Source organism: Mus musculus, chromosome 9, assembly GCF_000001635.26.
Source record: "Mus musculus strain C57BL/6J chromosome 9, GRCm38.p6 C57BL/6J".
Classification (NCBI taxonomy): domain Eukaryota; kingdom Metazoa; phylum Chordata; class Mammalia; order Rodentia; family Muridae; genus Mus; species Mus musculus.
The window spans coordinates 121,774,653-121,793,263 of record NC_000075.6 but is presented as its reverse complement, the minus strand read 5'-3'; the positions used below and the strand labels follow the sequence as shown (position 1 = coordinate 121,793,263).

Here is an 18,611-nt window from a genome sequence, read left to right as displayed (position 1 = left end):
TAACTTCCCAGGGTTTTTACAGGACCCTCCTGGGTAGAGGCATACCTTCTGCCCTGTCCATCCTCAAGTGAGCTTATATGGGAGGTCCCAGGGCCTTTCCTTGAGCCCTCGCACGTGAGAGCAGCCACACATCCTGACCCCTCTACTGTGGGGATCTCACCCCAGAGGAAGACTCAAGAGTGGAGATCTCCCGGGCCCTGCCCAGCGGGCCTCAGGTGCTTACGGATTTCACATGAGGGCTTCTTGCCTGCCACTAAGAGGACACCATCCATTCCAGGTGACCCTGATGTCACCCCTGGAGCCTCCAGCACCATGGTCCTTGCCAGTACCAATTCTACCAGAAATGCTAGCCCTGCCCTAACACCCGTGCCTGTCTAGCCCAGGCTCTTGTCAGGATGGAGGCGCAGGGTGGGAACTAGGTAGACCTGCCCTGGGCACCCTTGAGGGGTCACAGGTAAAGGCTGTGGCTGGAGTTCACAGAACCCAGGTGTGCAAGCCTGCACATACAGTATATGGGTGCCCAGGCAGTGGGAGCAGGGCTGACCAGAGTTCTGCAGAGATTGCCTGGAGGCCTTCCTGGAAGAAGAGATCCTGGCACCGCACAAAGAGAAGCACAGGCTTTCCAGGGCTGAGGAGAGGGAGGTCAAGTGAGGCCCAGGTGCCCCTGCCTGAGCCTGTGTCCCCAGAAACCTCCTCTCCCTCTCATCACCCCCACATCCTCCCTGCCACTCCCCGCAGCTCCCTGTGGCCAAGTGCACTGCAGCACTCGGCTCTGCTCCACAAACGGTCTGCTCCACTCCAGGAAGGCCACCTCCTCCCCCCCCCCCCACCTCCGGCTGTCACCACTCACCGCTCTAGCCTCCAGGGGGTGGGGACCCCAGAGCTGGACACACCCCATCGAAGCCCCACAGCTCAGCCAGCCGGACAGACTCACGGTCGGACTCAAGACCCCGGAGCCCTGAGGTGGGCAGCGCGCCAGGGTTCCTCGCAGCCTCTTCAAGGTCAGTGCAAGTTGGGTGTGCAGCCCTTTGGAGCCTTTGAGGTCTGTGGGACTCAGCTCAGAACCCTCATCCCAGACCACGAGCCCCAAGGTGGGCTTCACTCCAGGTGCACCTGAGCCAAGTGCTGGGCAAAGGGCGCCCAGGTCCACAGTCAGCACAGGTCCAGGGGTCCATCAGGAGGGGCCCCAGGCTGGGGGCCAACCCCTTGCTGAGGCCTCTTTGGGGACACTCCCCACCGGCCATGGGGAGCTAAAATTGGAAAGTGGCGAGTGGGAGGCAGCTGACACAGCTATTTTGTGCGCTCTTCATCCGCTCCGGTTTCACTCTCCTGCTCCACTAACCTGATCCTGTGCTTCCCTCCCCCACCCTGCCGATGAAGAGGTGTCTCAGCCCTCCAGCCACAGTGCAGAGGCTGCTCAGGAGGGCCAGGCCGGGAGCGAGCAGGGCCAGCGTGGTCTGGTCTGAGCCGGGACTCACCAGGAGCACCTGCCCTTCAGAGAAGCTCACTGGATGGCCTCCCGGGTCCCTGACCCTTTGTGACCCACACCTCTCTGTCAGTGTAGCAAGGAGCGGCCTCCCAGAGCCCCAACTACAGGGCTGGAGGAGACAGATCTGCAACTGGGAGATCTTGGGTTGGGAGAGATGGGGTGACCCTACCCATCTCCAAAAGGGCACTGCACCGTGTTCCCCTTTCCCTCGGTTCCAGGTCTGGACCTAAGCAACCACTGGAAGACTGGCGGCCAGGCTGAAGAGGGTGGGAGGGGCTTAGGTACTGGCCCAGACCCCAGGGATGGCCCAGCAGGGTAGCCAGAGGGAGTGACCAGACACATCCTGGACTTGATACCAGTCAGCACCTTGGACAGCAGCCAGCACCCTCCCAGTTGCTGCCTGGCCCTGCCTGGTCCAGCTCTGGCCACTCTGGGGCCTCAAAGAGCCCAACATCCAGCCTGCAGCAAGAGCTTAGACTACACAGCACTTCAAGGGGGACAGTGGGTGAACACAGGCAGGGACCTGAGATAAAACAGACTCACGGCTTGGCGGAGGAATGGAGTCAGCAGAGCCCGGAGTTGAGCGAGTCTGGGAAGTTAGTGCTAGAGGAGTTCACGGGATCTCAGGGGACCTCGTGGGCAGGGCTTTGCTGAGGTTAAGAGAGGCTCACTGTGAGACGGGAGAACTGACAGAGTCTTCCACCATGGGAAAGACCCCATGGTTGGGGAAGTCTTGCAGGAACAGTTTGGTGTCCCAAACTTGTCAGCCCATCAGAGAGGTATGAAGGAGAGGAAGCTAGTCTGTGCGAAGTCTGGGCTTTGGAGAATCTTCAAAGGAAGCAAGATTGAGAGCTGCAGAGGAAAGGAAGAAGGTGTCTGGGTGTGTTGGGGGGGGTAGATTTACTGACAGCATCCCCAGGGGATGGCTGAGTGGACCAGTCTCCTCAGAGGGTCCACCAGGGGAGGCGAGGCAAGGCTGGGACTGGGGGTTCTCACTCATGCTTCTCCTTCAGCCCTCTCCAGGCCATGGGCATCAAGACAGCACTGCCTGCAGCTGAGCTCGGCCTCTATTCACTGGTGCTGAGCGGTGCCCTGGCTTATGCCGGCCGAGGTCTCCTGGAGGCATCACAAGGTAACGGGGGGAAGAGGGGGGTCTGGGACAGGAGCTTGGAAAGCCTCAGAGTTCTGACCAACAGGCCAGAATCTTGGAGGCTGCAGACCCTGAGGATCCTCTAGGCCCCGGATTGGGCACAGTTTCAAAGACCCCTGCAGCCCAGAAAGCCCCCCTTTCTCCCTCCTCAGGTGGGGTGGCCCAGGGAAGGCATATATGCGGCCCCTACTCATAGGCTACACTTTGTTCTCAGATGGGGCCCACAGGAAGGCCTTCCGGGAGTCTGTGAGACCTGGCTGGGAGTACCTGGGCCGGAAGATGGTAAGTTTCCCGTGCCTCTCTGGTCCCTGGCCCCTGGACACACCACACCCCACGTCCTTCCCTACTCTATTCTTGCTGTTGTTCTCATGCCATATGGCAAGGAAGGCTCTGCCTTGAACTTCAAGACCTTCCGGCTCATTTTGTACAAGCTAGACCGCTGGTTCCTGCCTTCCAGAACGAGGCAATGGTGGTGGCGGTGGCGGTGGCGGTGGCGGTCAGGGGGTGGGGTGGGTGGGTGGGTAGAATGTTAGGAATGAGCTGAGTACAGGGGAGGCAGAACTTTGAGGGGTTCTTTAGGACCTTCATCCATTCCCTCTTCCCAGACATCTCCCTCAGAGTGAGGGCAGACACCACCTACAGCCACTGTCCCAGAACTTGAACAGGATCTCTGGTTGGCTCTTCCCTCTCCACTGCCCTCACCTGCCTTTCTTCTCCTTGCTTGGGCTGTCCAGGATGTGGCTGACTTCGAGTGGGTGATGTGGTTTACCAACTTCCGAAATGTCATTGTCTTTGCCCTCTCTGGACACGTGCTGTTTGCCAAACTCTGCACGATGGTGGCCCCCCAGGTAAGAGGGGCCTCGGGTATGTGGCCTGCCCCTGTCTGCCCCTTCTCTGTCCTGAATGCCATGGGACACCTATCCCAGGGTCCCCTCCCATGTGCACAGAGAAGTTAACTAAGGCCACTTATGTCCACAGCTCCGCTCCTGGATGTATGCTGTATATGGAGTCCTGGCTGTGGTGGGCACAATGGGCCCATGGTACCTGCTGCTGCTGCTTGGCCACTGTATGGTCCTCTATGTGGCCTCACTCTTGGGCCAGCGTTGGCTGTGCCTTGCCCTTGGTCTGGCCAGCTTGGCGTCCTTCAAGGTTGACCCTGGAATCTCTTGGCAGGTATGCAAGAGTAGTGGGGATAGTGCCGAGACCCCAAAGGTCTCCCCTCCAAGCCTTTGAATAAGGTAACCATTTGCACCCCAGGTTATTCCTTGCCCTATCATCCCCTGCTCTGTCATGTTGCAGAGCTAAAGCCAGCCACTGTTGCCTGACAGGGCTGGACCCAGCTCCTATGGGAAGCTGGGAAGGGGCTTTCCTCAGAAGCACAGACCTGCTAGTGAGCCGGGGGCCTGCTGTCTCCTTCCAGAGTGGGTTTGTAACAGGCACCTTTGATCTTCAAGACGTACTGTTCCACGGTGGCAGCAGCTTCACAGTTCTGCGGTGCACCAGCTTCGCCCTGGAGAGCTGCGCCCACCCCGACCGCCGCTACTCCCTTGCTGACCTGCTCAAGTACAATTTCTACTTGCCCTTCTTCTTCTTCGGACCCATCATGACCTTCGACCGCTTCCATGCTCAGGTGAGGGGAAACCCCGTGGGCTCACAGAGCGTAGTCGAGTCTCCTTTTCCTGACCTGCCGTCTTAGACGTAGCTCCCAGGCACGAGCACCCCGTCCTCAGGACGCTGTGTCTCCTCTCCCCAGGCCTTTTGTGGTTTCCCTCTCAGACAGGGCTCTGCCCCTCCAGGTGAGCCAGGAGCCAGTGAGGCCAGAGGGCGAGCTATGGCACATTCAGGCCCAGGCGGGACTCAGCGCGGCAGCCATCGTGGCTGTTGACGTCTTCTTTCACTTCTTCTACATCCTCACCATCCCCAGCGATCTCAAGTTCGCCAGCCGCCTCCCAGACAGTGCTCTTGGTGGGTCCCAAGTGCAGGGTAGAGGCAGGGCCCTCATTGGCACACTATCATGCACACAGCACCCAAGGGTGCTAGGACTCGGAACTGAGTCTGAAACGTGTAGGGACGCTCATTTCCTTCATCACACCAAACCCTTACTATCCCAAACCGCGGGTGGCACTTGAGGGCGGTGGCTGATTTTCATGGGTCACTGGGGCCTGGCACATACCTCCAGGGAGGTGCAGGGTCTCTGTGAAGGTGAGCGTGGGACAGAAACAAGACTCTCTATCCATGGGAGAGGCAAGGCTCAGAATTTGGTTGTTCATATGGGGTGTTCAGTGCACTGACCCCCAGACAGTGATGTCACCTGTCCCCAGCTGGCCTGGCGTACTCAAACCTGGTGTATGACTGGGTGAAGGCAGCGGTCCTGTTTGGTGTTGTCAACACTGTGGCACGCCTGGACCACCTGGACCCTCCTCAGCCTCCCAAGTGCATTACTGCGCTCTATGTCTTCGGGGAAACGTGAGTGAAGAGGGCCTCGTGTCTCTAGTCCCCACCCCTCCTTAGCTTCGTTGCCCATGCCCAAAAGATCTGCATCTAGCAGACTCACACTCATGTGCTCTCCCCACAGGCACTTCGACCGTGGTATCAATGATTGGCTTTGCAAGTGAGTTGGAGAACGATACCAGCCTTCCTGCTGGGGGGGGGGGGGTGTCGTTGAATGTTTTAGAGATTGGCTCTGAGCCAGAGGAAGCAGGAAGCAGTGAGGAGCCTGTGCCAGCTGCCTCGGTGACAGACAGCTTTGGAGTTTGTGAGGTCCCAGAAATGGTGGGAGTAGAGACACAGTTGGCAGCTTGGTATGAGGTCATTTAGTAGGGGTATCCGGGGAGTAGGGCAGCACCCAAATTCCTACCTGCCAACTGGGAAGCTGGACAGGACACTTTCACACAGAAAAACCTAGTTGACATTGGGAGGGCCTACTTGTAGAGACTCAAGAGCCATCTTTGTGGAGACTTGAGGGAGTATTTAGGCCTGAGAGTCTGGAGTCCAGACAAGCCTGGAGGACTGATGGTCCTCCATCCAGTAAACATTATGCCTTGGGTGAAGGGGACCAGGCTCAGAGAGTCCAAGTCCTGAGAGAGAGTGAAGTAAGGAGGGCCAAAGGGGCAGCAAGATGGGGCCACAAGAACTGAGGAAGATCCAGCAGAAAGGCATGAAGAAAGTGGTCAGCAGGAGAGGACACATGGCCATGTGAAGCCCAGAAAACAGAATGTGCAGGCACAGAGGCTCCCAAGTGGCTGCTGCCACATGCCGAGGAAGGCTAGCACTGGCAGCCACGAGCCGTGGAGAGCTAGTGCTGGCATCCACGAGCCGCAGAGGGCTAGTGCTGGCAGCACGAGGCTTCTGCTTTCCTTGGAGAGGCAGGGCAGGGGGAGGAGCAGAGGACCTGCTGGGGAGTATTGCAGGGGATCCTGAGAAACCAGAAGAGCAGCTTCAAGAAGGAGTGGGACATAGTGGGGTTCTTGAGGGAGACAGAGGGTAGCTAATAGAAGCGGGTCCCAGAGGACAGAGGTCAGCCTTGAAAAGCAGGAGGAGGAGAGGGGTGGAGGAGCGGGAGAATGGGGAAAGAGGGGGGTGACCAGGTTAGTCACAGGTGCTGAAGCAGGCAGGGGTGCCAGTGGAGAGATGCAGTGGGCCAGGTGTGTGGTAGCCATTTCAGCAGGAAGATGAAGTGAGTAGAGAGATCCCAGGAGGGACTGGAGGGAGAGCATTTAGGATCCAGTACCTGAGGAGGGACATTTTTCGTGGTGTGAGGTAGGGAGTGACCAGAGTCTCTCGGGTGGGTGAGCAGGAAGAAGCAAGAGTTTGCAATGATGGTGGTGGCTGTGAGCCTGTGGAAGGTGGTAGAGATTTGAGAACTATAAGGCCAGTGGGCATGGACAGATGAAGCTGCACTGGGCAGAGTAGGACTTTAAAAGTGGTGAGATTTCATGTTGGGGTGTGATCCTGGGAGTGTGTGGGTGAGGTAAGATGGGGAAGAAAGAAAGCCTTGTAGATGAGGTCCGGGAGTACAAGGCTGGTGTGTGGCAGGCAGTGTGGCAGGTGCTGTGTGGTAGGCAGTGTGGCAGGCACGGAGTGGCAGGCATGGGGTGGTAGGAGCTGGGTGGTAGGTGTTGTGTAGCAGGTGCTATGTGGTTGGTGCTATGTGTGGAAGGCACTGTGTGGTAGGTACTCCAGATGCAGCACAATGCAAGGACCCTGAACTCACAGAACTTATAGTTGTGAGGAAAGTGGGCCATAAGTAGATGAAGATGCACACACACGCACACACACACATCTAGAGAGTGGAAAGTGGGAGAGGAAATGGTGTGACTGGGCAAGGGCAGCCGGCCTTGGATCGAAGCTTCTTTAGATTGGAGTCTGAGCAGGCCTCTAAGAGGACATGTCTCAACTCAGGCTTGTGTGAGGTCAGAGAAGAGGAAAGTGTACACTCTGAGGTGTGAATTGTGTCTGAAGATTCAGCTCATGAGGGGAGGAATGTAGGGTACGAAGTCAGGGCAGGAGGCAGACACGTGGCCACAGAGAGACTTCATGCCACAGAGAGCGTAATTTATATCGGAGGGTGAGTCATGAACTGATGTGACTTGAGCCACACTTTGGAATAAGATTTATTATTCTCTGTGTATACGTGTGGGCCTGCATGTGTGTATGTACACCACATGCCTGCAGATTATGCCTACAGAGGCCAGAAGAGAGTGTCGAACATCCTGAAACTGAAGTTGTGAGCCACCTGATGTGGGTTCTGGAAAATAAACCCAGGTCCTGTGTAAAAGCAGTGCACACTCTTAACTGCCGAGACATCCCTCCAGCCCCATGAGCATATATGGTGAATGGAGTGGGGGTCAAAGGCAAACACAGGACTAAGAGGCCCTGAGCAGAAGTGAGAGGGACCCCTGAACTTCAGCAGTGGGGTGCAGGAGGTGGGCAGGGGTCATGACCCAGCAGAGCTGATAGAACTTGTGCCTTGGATGTTGGAGCATCCTGACTATAGCCTACAGCCTGAGTACCTGTCCACTGGTGTTCAGCTGAGGTAGGGCTGTAGGCTGGGTGCTGGGCCCTGGCTTGAGAGGAAGCAGGAGAAGCAGTCCCTGGAGTGAGATGTCTCGTAGCAGATGAATGTCTGAGTCAGGAGACTGAGCCAAAGACATAGGCTTGGGTCATCCACAAACTGTTTTTGAAAAATCTCGGGTCTAGGTGAGTCAGAGCTGGGAACTAGAGAAACCCAGCCACAGATATGGAAGTCCAGGTTCGCCCTCCAGTTTGGAGCTGGGCAGAGAAAGATGCGAGGTCCAGAGGCTGACGAAGCACACACCGCCCTGCTGTGCATCCCACGCTCCTGAAGGCTCTTCTCCCGCCTTCCCCGCAGATATGTGTATGACCACATTGGCGGGGATCACTCCACCGTGATCCCAGAGCTGGCCGCATCTGTGGCCACGTTCGTCGTCACCACTCTGTGGCTCGGGCCTTGTGACATCGTCTACCTGTGGTCTGTTCTTAACTGCTTCGGCCTCAACTTTGAGCTCTGGGTACAGAAGCTGGCAGAGCGTGGGCCACTGGCACAGATAGAGGTGGGCAGGACGTTCCAGGCCATGACTGGCTGGGAGTGGTGGGCAGGAGGTTCCAGGCTGTGATTGGCTGGGAGCGGCCTGATGACAGGAGGTGGTGGCACGGTGCTTTCTGGAGTCATCCAGGCATGCTTGGTCCCTGGTCCAGAACTTTCTCCCTAAGCCTCTTGTGTATGCCAGGACAGTGGGAGCCTGGGTCTCCCTGATCTCTGAGTGGCAGGACCCGGCTGCATTAGTCAGCTCTTATCATCCCTCTGGGCCTGAGCGACTGACTGACCATGTCTCTCTCTCCTACCCCTCTTGTTGACATATTCTTGGACGGCAGGCCCGGCTATCAGAGCAGATGTCTCGGAGGGTCCGGGCCCTCTGCGGGGCTGTAAATTTCTGGGCTATCATCATGTACAACCTCGTGAGCCTGAACAGCCTTGAATTCACAGAGCTGGTTGCCCGACGCCTGATACTTACAGGTAAGGGGCAGAGTGAGAAGACGAGGTATGTTGCCCAACCTCACATGAAGGACAAGAACCTCTTCCGATCTACTTAGCACGCAGGCAACACTCTAGCGCCCGAGGGATTCAGCAGGGGTGTGTGATGCGAGGCAGAGTCTCAAGGATGGATCTACCTAACACACGGGCAACACCCTAGCGTCCAAGGGACTCAGCAGGGGTGTGTGATGCGAGGCAGAGTCTCAAGGATAGATCTACCTAACACACAGGCAACACCCTAGCGCCCAAGGGACTCAGCAGGGGTGTGTGATGCGAAGCAGGGTCTCTAGGATGGGATGCTCCAGGTATCATGGCTCCTTCTCCCACAGGCTTCCCCCAGACCACACTGGCGGTCTTGTTTGTCACCTACTGTGGTGTCCAGCTGGTAAAGGAGCGTGAGAGATCCCTGGCACTGGAGGAGGAGCAGCGGCAGGACAGAGAGAAGCTGGAGTAGGCATGGGGACAGAGGACCGGGCTCTGCTCAGCTGCTTCTGGGCCCCAGGCCCAGGCCACGGAGCCTGACCAATAGAATAAAAGACTTTTCTACCATAGTAGTCTCTGGGCTCGTTGTCCACTCTGGGCAGGGCGTGGGCGGTTCCCGGCTTTGGGGGAAAGGGTCATACACGAGACATGATGAGATGTCCTGTGACAGGACCAGCACTTGCCAGCCCAGTGCTGGTCAATCAAGCCCTTAACCCTCAGCCCTCGGGACACTGGTTCTTTGTGGCAGTTGATTCTAGATCCTGGGCTAGATGCTCGGAAAGCACTTTATTGTTCCTGAGATTCCTACGGGAGATCTGGGTTAGCACAAGAAGGTGCCATCGACGGAGACACTCCCATCTGATCAGCACGGGTACTGAGTCCCTTGGGAGACCCTATGGCACACACAGCCAGCCAGGGTAGGGCCAGGACACAACCTGGGATGCCGGCCTATAGCTTTGCAGTCCTTGGGAAGACATGGTGTCCCCAGAGGGACATTGAGAAGCAGGCAGCAATGTCCCTTCCCTGACTGAAGTACCCTTTCTGACTCATCCTGGGAACCCAAAGGGCTCTGGCCTCTCCCAGCTCCTCCCTGGATCTCATGATGCTCCTTTTTTTTTTTTTTTTTTTTTTTCTGAAGCCACAGGACAGGAAGGAGGCTCAGTGAGGGTCCTGCACCAGTCACATCGGTCACATCTTGGTCAGGCGAAGCACATTGAGGCGCACAGGGAGGAAGGTGGCGCCAGCTGCGTAGGCGATCTCCCGTAGGACCCCCTCCCACTTTTTCTCATCCTCGTTGTATCTGAGGGGAAGGGAAGGTGGGGACAGGGGTGGGAGCTTCATCAGCTGAAACCAGGCAGGGACCCCACAGTATGCCGCTGGTGGCTGGCGTCCTAGGCCACCTCCGAGTACATCTGTTTCTAAATGGCTTTCATGTGCTTAAATGTGGAATCCCCATACAGACCCCCTAAGAAAAGACACCTTGTGGTCTAAAGCAGCTCCCTCCCAGGAAAAGCCATCTCCCGGGTCCCCACATTCCTCGAAGTTCACTGCTCTCTGGAAGACTTCCAGTTCCCAACTCAGTCCTCTTCTCCTCTCTGCAAGAAGTCCCCTGACATGGCCACACCAGGGGGAGCAAGTGGAAAACAGCTCTTGGAGCTGGATCCAGCCTCCTCCCCCTCTCCCAGACTCACTCTTCTAGACAAAGCACCTCAGAAAATGGGGAGAACAGACTCTGGGCCTAAGCTGAGGACTGGCTCCTGTCTGTGACCTGGGGGTGCTCTGCAGTGGGGTGGGCCACCACATCACCTGCCCCATGGATTGGTGAGAATCTGGGGTGCAGGAAGACTATTTGATGACCTTGCTCTGAGACTACCCAGGATTCCCCCCTCAGGTCCTCAGGGCTGGGCTCACCTCCAGATGTCATTGAGCTCCGTGGGGACCAGCTCTCCAGACTCCGTCTCCAGAGTGGCAAAGCCACCCAAGGCATAAAGAGTGCCAGCTAGGCTGACCAGGCTGAGCGAGCTTCGTTCCTGTGGGAAGGCCTCAAAGGAGGTCCACCTGGGGATGGGGTGGGAGTAGAAGTAAGCAGTCCAGGGCTTCAGAAAACCTCTGTTCCCACCCCCTGGGAATCCGAATTCTAGGTTGCAACCAACTCTGGGCAATCTCCAGTTTACTAACCTTTAATCATCTACAATGCTTGGCTCCCCACTTTCCCTTTGACCTTTAATTCCCTTCCCATGCTCCTTCCCCTCCCCACCCCTTCCTCATCACCTTGCTATTCCATCCAATCTGCATCGTGAATGGAGCCCCCACCCCCACACTGTCTCTCTCACTACACCTGTGACCTGGTATTGCTGGACCCTGGCTCAGGCTGTAGTTACCTCCAATAGCCCCATTCCTTTGCATACCCTCCGTCCCTCTTTTCCAAGGCATCCTGATGGCTCTCCTGGTGTCTTCAGTCCCTGGCATTCTGCTATGGGGAGCTCCTCCTACACACCCCCAGATACTCTGAGTCTACATTTCCTCAATAGGCTCTCAATTTGCTGCCTGATGCCAAAGGTTTTCCTAACAACTAGCCTCTGAGACTTACTTAAAAACATCCATGTCACCCTCTTTCCCATGTAACACCCAACCACCACTAAGCCCAACACCCAACCCACAACTAAGCCCAACACCCAACCCACAACTAAGCCCAACACCCAACCCACAACTAAGCCCAACACCTAACCCACAACTAAGCCCAACACTCAACCCATAACTAAGCCCAACACTCAACCCACAACTAAGCCCAACACCCAACCTACCACTAAGCCCAACCCTCAACCCACAACTAAGCCCAACACCCAACCCACAACTAAGCCCAATACCCAACTTACCACTAAGCCCAACACCCAATCTACAACTAAGCCCAACACCCAACCTACAACTAAGCCCAACACCCAACCCACAACTAAGCCCAACACCCAACCCACTACTAAGCCCAACACCCAACCGACCACTAAGCCCAACACCCAACCTACCACTAAGCCCAACACCCAACCCACAACTAAGCTCAACAAATGACCCACAACTAGGTCCCACACCCAAACCACCAATAAGCCCCCCAAAAGACCCACAACTAGGCCCAACACCAACCTACAACTAGGCCCAACTAAGGTCCCACCACTAAGCTCAAAGAATGCCTGTTGATAATGCAGCTCCTCTTCCCCACCCATTCCTAAGAAGCCATGCTCCAGTGCTTCCCCTTGACTTAATACAGCACCAGCTTTAGGACTCTGTCACCCCTTGTCACAGCTATAACCAGACCCCTCTTTCTCTGAGAAATTTCTGAGTCTTCTGTCCCGTGACAGCCAGTGAGGCATGGAGCTTCAACCCATGGAAGCCATTTCATGGGCCTTAACTAACCCTTCATCTCTCCCATCCCAGGACCTTCCCATAGCCCTTCACCCACAGACCTTCATCCTGAGCATGGCCTTTCTTCTGAGGAGCCCCACCTTTTGGTGTTGGGCACCCACTAACCACCATCTTTGCTGGGTGGGTCCCACTGGCTTCTGTTTCCAGAGCTGACTCATTGCTACAGCATCAGAGCCAATCCGTTGCCTGGTAGCAGCCCCCAGATGAGGAACCCGTCAACCCCAGATCCTACACTGGGAGCCCTTCTGCAGAGTATCCTGCAGGAAAGCCTTGGATGACAGGAGGGGCTACTTCTATGCCAATGTCCCAAATCAACATGGGGACCTGGGCCTGTGACCCTCAGCAGGGCAAACAGGGGTGAGACAGGTGCACTGCCACGGGGTGGGGGTGGGGTGGGGGCAGGGCAAAGATCATACTTGTTGTCTGCAATGCTGTACACCTCTGAAGAGCTGGTAAGTCCTGTGTCTGTCACCCCTGCGGCCACAAAGATGCGGCCGTCATGGACCGTGGCCCCAAAGAGCGATCGGGCTGTCTGCATGGGTGCTAGCTCCTTCCACTCAAACTTCTTGGGGTCGTAGACACACATCTTGTTCAGACATTTCCTGTGGGGTGAATGGGGTGAGTGATGAGAGACCCAGACAACTGCCTGCCCCTCAGCCACACAGAACCTCCTCCTTACCAGGCTGAACCTCACCTGTCTTTGCCTTTGCCACCAATGACATAGACCAGGTCCATGTGGGAAAGGACTGTGTGGCCGTACACGGCGTAGGGCAGCGGGTCTGACTCACCCCATTTGAATGACCTGGAGGAACAAGCATAGCTCAAGCTTGTGTCAAGTCCGGCTCTCTGCACTCATACCCACAAGACACATGCAGACTGCATTCAATACACTCCTGGAACCCCTCCCCTGAGCTCTCCTGCCTTTGAGCCAGCCCATCTCCCCCTCTGCTCAAGGATTATTTTCAGGTCTTCACCCAATGGCTGTGCACCCTTGCAGGCCTCCTGGTTGCTGCTGTGGTCCCAGCACCACCCTAGGGCCCCTGCCCCAGACCATCCTGTCCCCTAAGGTGGCCCCGTCCTGCCCACTCACAGCCTGTCGTAGCACAGGACTGAGTCCAGGCTGTCTTCGCTGTCCTTGAGTTCCCGGCCGCCGACCACGTAGATGGCGTTGAGAGCCTCCCCCAGGCCGAAGAGGCAGCGAGGTGAAGGGAGAGGCGGCATCCCCAGCCACTCAGAGTCCAAGTGGTCAAACTGTGGGCAGGCAGTATCCTTGGGTCAGCCACCATGAGCCTCCTGTGCTCACCTCCTGTGCTCACCTCCTGGCCCAGATCAGCCAAGTTTCCCCCTCTGAGAGGGAGGTCCCCCTGTGGCTTTGGATCTTTGGTGACCAACTGTTCAAGGCTTCCCCCCCCCGCCAGCCCCCCCCCAAGTCCCTTAAAATCTATAGCCTTCCATGCCACCCTTTTTATCTGCCTAACCGAGTGGTTATAGGCACAAAGAGCCCACCTTGGAGAGTTGTCCAACAGCTGCATTGTGTGGATGGACACTTGATACTATGCAACCTCTGAAACTTCCCCCAGCCAGCTTGGGAGAGCTGCCCCTCTCCTCCTCCAGCTGTGAGGCCTGTGGACTTGACCTTGGCCTCCAGCTGCCCATTTGCTCCTGCCTGCCTATAACTGCTCACCTGGCTCTGCTCTGTCACAGGATCGCCAGCCTGGGTTACTAACTCCCTCCCCCCCCCCCCCTTCATATCTCCAGATTTCACCCAGCCGACAAGGCTCAAAACCATGGGACCAGGCTGTAGATTCTCCCTCCCTCTGAGGTCCCACAGTCACATCCTCAACCTGGGCCTGCTTGCCTGTCTCCCAGACCCTGCTGAGACTCAGTTTCCTTCCCTGGAAACGAGAAGGCAAGGTGCTTTCTGTGTAATAATCTGTCTCCCACCCCTGACCTGGCACTTCTGTCAAAGCTCTGCTTATGATTCTTCTCCATGTCTCTGCCCCCAACCCCTGTGCTGGGCCAGGGGGCCTCCAGCTCCCCAGCTTGTTGTACACTGAGCCTAACACAGATACCAGACTCTTTGGAAACTGGCTGTAACTCTTCCCACTTCAAGCAAGTGGCTGCCAATCAAAGGTCCTAGATCCAATGACAGTCCCAGGTAGACACAGGCCCTTCCCAGGCCCTAAGTTGCCTCCTAGTACCCAGAACCCAGCACCAGTCCCTTCCTCTCAAGACTGGCCAGGCACCTGCAGGAAGTAAGCACTCATAGGGTCCTCCTTGTTGTCCTCATTGTAGAAGAGGCCACCGGCCACGAAGACTTGGTTCTCCTTGGTCACCAGACTGACATGGTTCTTGGGGATCTGGGTGGACAGGGATGCACAGTAGCACTCGTTGGCGGCTGGGTCGTAAGCCACGGCGCCTTCCTCGCTGATCATGAAGATGAGATCCTGAAGGAACATGCCGAAGCGCAGAGTGTCATTGAGGATCCCGGGCAGTACTCGTTCCTCATCGTCCTCAGCCTTGGTGTCTTCTGTGCCCTGGTTGGCCTCCTTGGCCCGAGCTGTCTGCTCACCCTTTTCCTTCTTCTTCTTGCGCAGTGTAGTGAGGCGGCCCTCATGTGCATCCTTCACCATCTGCACCTTGCGCAACAGCTCGGGCTGGGAGCGCACAAGTGGGTGGCGCTCCACGCGAGTCTCCAGGAAAGCACGAGGCAGCAGGCGGCAGCGAACGCTCTCGAAGACCGTGGGCAGCGCGCGCTGGCGCTCCGCCTGCGCCTCAGCATCTCCGCTGCTGGCCCAGCGCATCACAGCCTCAAACACTGCCTCCTCCTTCTCTACGTTGAGGCCGTCGCTGGAGATGATGGCGATCAGCTCGTCAGCCGAGAGTCCCAGGAAGTCGTTGTCCCGCGCCACCAGCGGGAAGCGCGCGCAGATGAAGTCGCGCGCGGCCACAGCCAGACGCGCGCAGTCCAGCAGGAGGCCGAGGCGGAAGACAGCCAGGCAATTGGCCAAGCACAGGCGCTTCTGCAGAAACGACACGCAGATGGTGAAGATGGACGGGATCTGGAATCGATGCGCCGCGGCAAACAGGTCTTGCACGCTTGCCTCATCCAGCGCGATCTCTGATGTGTACAGGTAGTGCAGCACCTGGGACACTACGTCTGGCGACACCTCCTCCAGGCGTACCTCTCCCGCGCTATCTGGCTCAGCCAGGAAGCGCGCGCGGAAGTAGGGGCTACAGGCGGCTAGCACCAGGCGGTGGCACGGGAACTCGCGCTCACCCACGCGCACTACACAGTCTAGGAACTTGCCGTGGTCCAGCATGTCCTTGAGGCCGTCTTGCAGGAGCGTCTGCTGGTACAGACGCTGTTCCTCCGCCTGCTCCAAGCCCAGCGTCATGGTGCGGCTCCCTGGAACTCAGCAAGTCTGTGTATCGAGGGCAGCCCTGCACACCTCTGCTGTCTTGTGGGGCTGTGCACTGACTGCGCAGCTGTCTGCCCTGGGCTATATATAGAGGATGCCCAGAACCTGTAAGAGGAGCTGCTGGCCTCCTGCACATGACGCACAGAGGACAGCTGGGCAGAGGCTTTCTCTCTGAGCAGCCTTGAGTCAGCTATGGGGGCTCATGGGGCGAGGGTGGGGTGTGTCTGGGCCTTTCCAGAACTGGAAGGTCTCTCGACCCAGAACCCAGTTGCCTCTGGATTCCTTAGTCTAGAAATGCTGCTGCCTATGAAGAGGGCTCAACTCCCTCTCCTTTCCACTGTCTTCCAGGCCTGAGTGCTCACAGCCTTCCTCACAGACCGTATCTCATGTGGCCACTCCTGGTTATAGCATGTTTGGGTGTCCTGCTTGGTGAACATGTCTTTTTCCTTGGCAATCACTCCTAAAATGGGAAGGAGTTTCCTCTGCCCAAACTCAGAGACCTTCCTTTAAACAAACTCCTTAAGTCAATAAGGGTAGCTGTTTCTCTGTTGGGCCTCAGTTTCCTCTCCCATTCAAGGAGGGAGAGGAGCTAGAATCCAAGGGTCTCAGCTCAACTCTGCTGAGGGCCAGAGACCCTGGGGTAGCATGCTCCAGGTTAGGCTCAAAGGGGTCAAGCCTGCTAGAAAATTAATTTCCTAGGGTTCTACTATTTGGGGGTGTTTAGACCTTCAAATCTCTAATATTCTAGCAGTGTTCTGAATGGTAGTGTCCAAATGGTGGAACTTCAGGGACTCTCTCCCATTGTCCTTGGTCCATTTGAGGTTTACCATGTTTCTACCTGGCCTTGGGGCCCCTGTCATTGTCTGTCTGTCTGTGATTTGAGGGTTTGAGGAGTTGAGCCAGGATACCCAGTCTCAGCCCCCACCTTGCTCTGGACTCCTGTCCACCCCTCCACTCCCCAAATCTGCACATTGGCTTCAGACTCCAAGAATAACGAATTCTCCAAGTGCCAAAAGCTGCAGCTGTGGGTTAAATTTAGCCCCGGGACACTGGTAGGAGGCATAACGGGCGCTCCCCAACCATGCCTCTGAGTCACTTGTTTATAACCTTGGGCTTGTGGGGGGATAGGAGAAAATACCTAGTGGGGAGCAGGGGCAGGGGGAGAGGACTGAGTCACACGTCCCTTCTATGATTCCAGAAACATTATTGCCTGTCCTTCCTAAGTGGTGACGGTCACTCGGTCCTAGAGGGGCACATAGCTGGACAGGCTCCAGAGGTGTGCTGCCCACCTTTCTGCAACGTCAAGGGCTAGCTTGGGGCAAGCTGGGAGGGTTTCCATGTCAGTTCTGGACAGTGGGACATTTCTAGGAAACATTGCCAGCAATTCGCTGGGTCACACGACTGCTACCTGCATGAGCCAGAGCAGATGTGCCCACTTCTGACGTCATGGGGACCTCTCCCCAAGTGAACAAAAAAATGTCTGTGATCACAGCCTCACTTTCCAAGGACCTGAGCAGAAGACAGCGACTAGAAATTAATTCATAACTGCCAGATGACTTCATGTCATATTTTGGGTTTATGACGGATTCTACAGCGCTCGTTCCCTAGCAGGATTCCCAGCAGTATGTTTAAATGTGGCTTGTTCATCCACTCAGAGCCTACTGTGTACTAGAGCTAACACAGAGTTTAGTGGCGTTTGAGTCAGTTGTGAATACTGGCCCTGTGGAGCTTACGTCTGTTGCGGTGGGCATCTCGGAGGGAGAGCAGCACATCCGAACCTCTGTGGTACAGCAGGTGATCCTGAGAGCTACAGACAGGGGAGCCAGGGGCAGCGACAGATGACAACACAGCAGAACAGTGGAGTTGGTCCACCCCTGCCTCCAGTAGAAGACAACCCAGGCCTGCCTGTTCCTGACCCTACCTAGCAACAAGGCAGTGCAGGAAGGCTCATTCCTGTCATAAAGTAATCCCACATGCCTCACAAGTCCACGCAGGGACTGCTCAGGCTGATGAAATAGAAGCCCCACCAACAGCAAGCATCCAAGGGGTGTATTAACCTTGCACACTGGGCCTGACACTCATTCTCCCACTCAGAGGCACCAAGGAGGTTGGCCCGGGGAATGCTGAGTCCCAGGCCACACTGGTAGAGTAGGATGAGAGGGGTCTGCACAGCCTCTGACAGTTGTACTGTCCTTTGAACTTGAGTTCGCAAAAACAGACCAGGGCCAGACTGGAGGGAGCTTAGACCAAAGGACTTGTCCCCGGACTGGGGAAAAAACAATTTAACAAAGACCACGAGCAAGAAGCTTAATCTGACCACTTCTTACAATAAGAGACCATAAAGACCACGAGGAGCATTAAATGCTAGAATAGTCTGGAAAGGATTTGAAAGCTACAATCACAAAATGTTTCAATCTATTAAAAGTTCTCTTAAATTTCTCAGAGCAGAAACATCTCACTGAAGAAATAGAAGTGATACAGGAAAGGCAAGTGGGAATTATAGACCTGAGAAGATACCCCAACAAGGGAAAAAGCTTCCTGAGTGGCCCTGGTAAGTGGGAGAGAACAGCCCGGCAGTCATGGCGCACACCATGATCCTAGCACTTAGAAGGCAGAGCCAGGAGGATCTCTGTGTTCAAGGACAGCTTGGTCTACAGAGTGAGTTCCAGGACAGCCAGGGCTACACAGAGAAACTGTGTCTCGAAATAAGCCAAGAAGCCAAAAAGCCAAAAAGAAAAAAGAAAAAAGAAGTGAGAGAATAACCCCACTGCAGGGAAGACGCCGAGACCCCTCCCCTTCCAGGCAACAATGAGGTGTTACGATGAGGAACGTCTACAGTTACAAAGAGGGTCTCAGGCCCATGAGGCAACAGCTGCACTGTATCCTAACCCAGAGAGAGAGAGAGAGAGACAGAGAGAGAGACAGACAGAGAGAGACAGACAGAGAGAGACAGAGAGACAGAGACAGAGACAGAGAGACAGAGAGACAGAGACAGAGACAGAGAGAGACAGAGAGACAGAGACAGAGAGACAGAGAGAGAGACAGAGAGAGAGACAGAGACAGAGAGACAGAGACAGAGACAGAGAGAAGAGAGACAGA

At 56.0% G+C, this 18,611-nt stretch overlaps 2 protein-coding genes across 11 annotated transcripts; one reads left to right on the top strand and one right to left on the bottom strand.

Annotated features, from left to right (window-relative positions):
- The first annotated feature begins 756 nt into the window (after nucleotides 1-756).
- On the top strand, nucleotides 757-9,248 carry Hhatl (hedgehog acyltransferase-like). Of its 9 annotated transcripts, none has more exons than NM_029095.2 (12): nucleotides 757-1,001; nucleotides 2,503-2,621; nucleotides 2,854-2,921; nucleotides 3,374-3,487; nucleotides 3,618-3,812; nucleotides 4,060-4,269; nucleotides 4,436-4,604; nucleotides 4,961-5,105; nucleotides 5,215-5,250; nucleotides 8,011-8,212; nucleotides 8,535-8,676; nucleotides 9,024-9,248. In NM_029095.2, the coding sequence occupies exons 2-12, from the start codon at nucleotides 2,516-2,518 to the stop codon at nucleotides 9,146-9,148; spliced, it is 1,512 nt and encodes a 503-aa protein (NP_083371.2). In that variant the 5' UTR covers nucleotides 757-1,001; nucleotides 2,503-2,515; the 3' UTR covers nucleotides 9,149-9,248. The 9 variants fall into 9 exon arrangements, 7 of the variants coding, with proteins under 7 accessions (NP_083371.2, XP_030100549.1, XP_006512443.1 ...); XR_003948043.1 differs by having other exon boundaries at nucleotides 762-1,001; nucleotides 4,393-4,604; XM_030244689.1 differs by lacking the exon at nucleotides 757-1,001 and adding an exon at nucleotides 1,626-1,707.
- On the bottom strand, nucleotides 2,064-15,765 carry Klhl40 (kelch-like 40). Of its 2 annotated transcripts, none has more exons than XM_006512296.4 (6): nucleotides 14,337-15,765; nucleotides 13,181-13,341; nucleotides 12,785-12,892; nucleotides 12,507-12,692; nucleotides 10,588-10,734; nucleotides 2,064-2,341 (listed from the first exon to the last, which is right to left on the bottom strand). In XM_006512296.4, exons 1-6 carry the CDS (start codon nucleotides 15,486-15,488, stop codon nucleotides 2,320-2,322), a joined length of 1,776 nt encoding a protein of 591 aa, XP_006512359.1. In that variant the 5' UTR covers nucleotides 15,489-15,765; the 3' UTR covers nucleotides 2,064-2,319. The 2 variants fall into 2 exon arrangements, with proteins under 2 accessions (XP_006512359.1, NP_082478.1); NM_028202.3 differs by lacking the exon at nucleotides 2,064-2,341 and adding an exon at nucleotides 9,445-9,976 and having other exon boundaries at nucleotides 14,337-15,657.
- Between the last annotated feature and the right edge of the window lie 2,846 nt (nucleotides 15,766-18,611).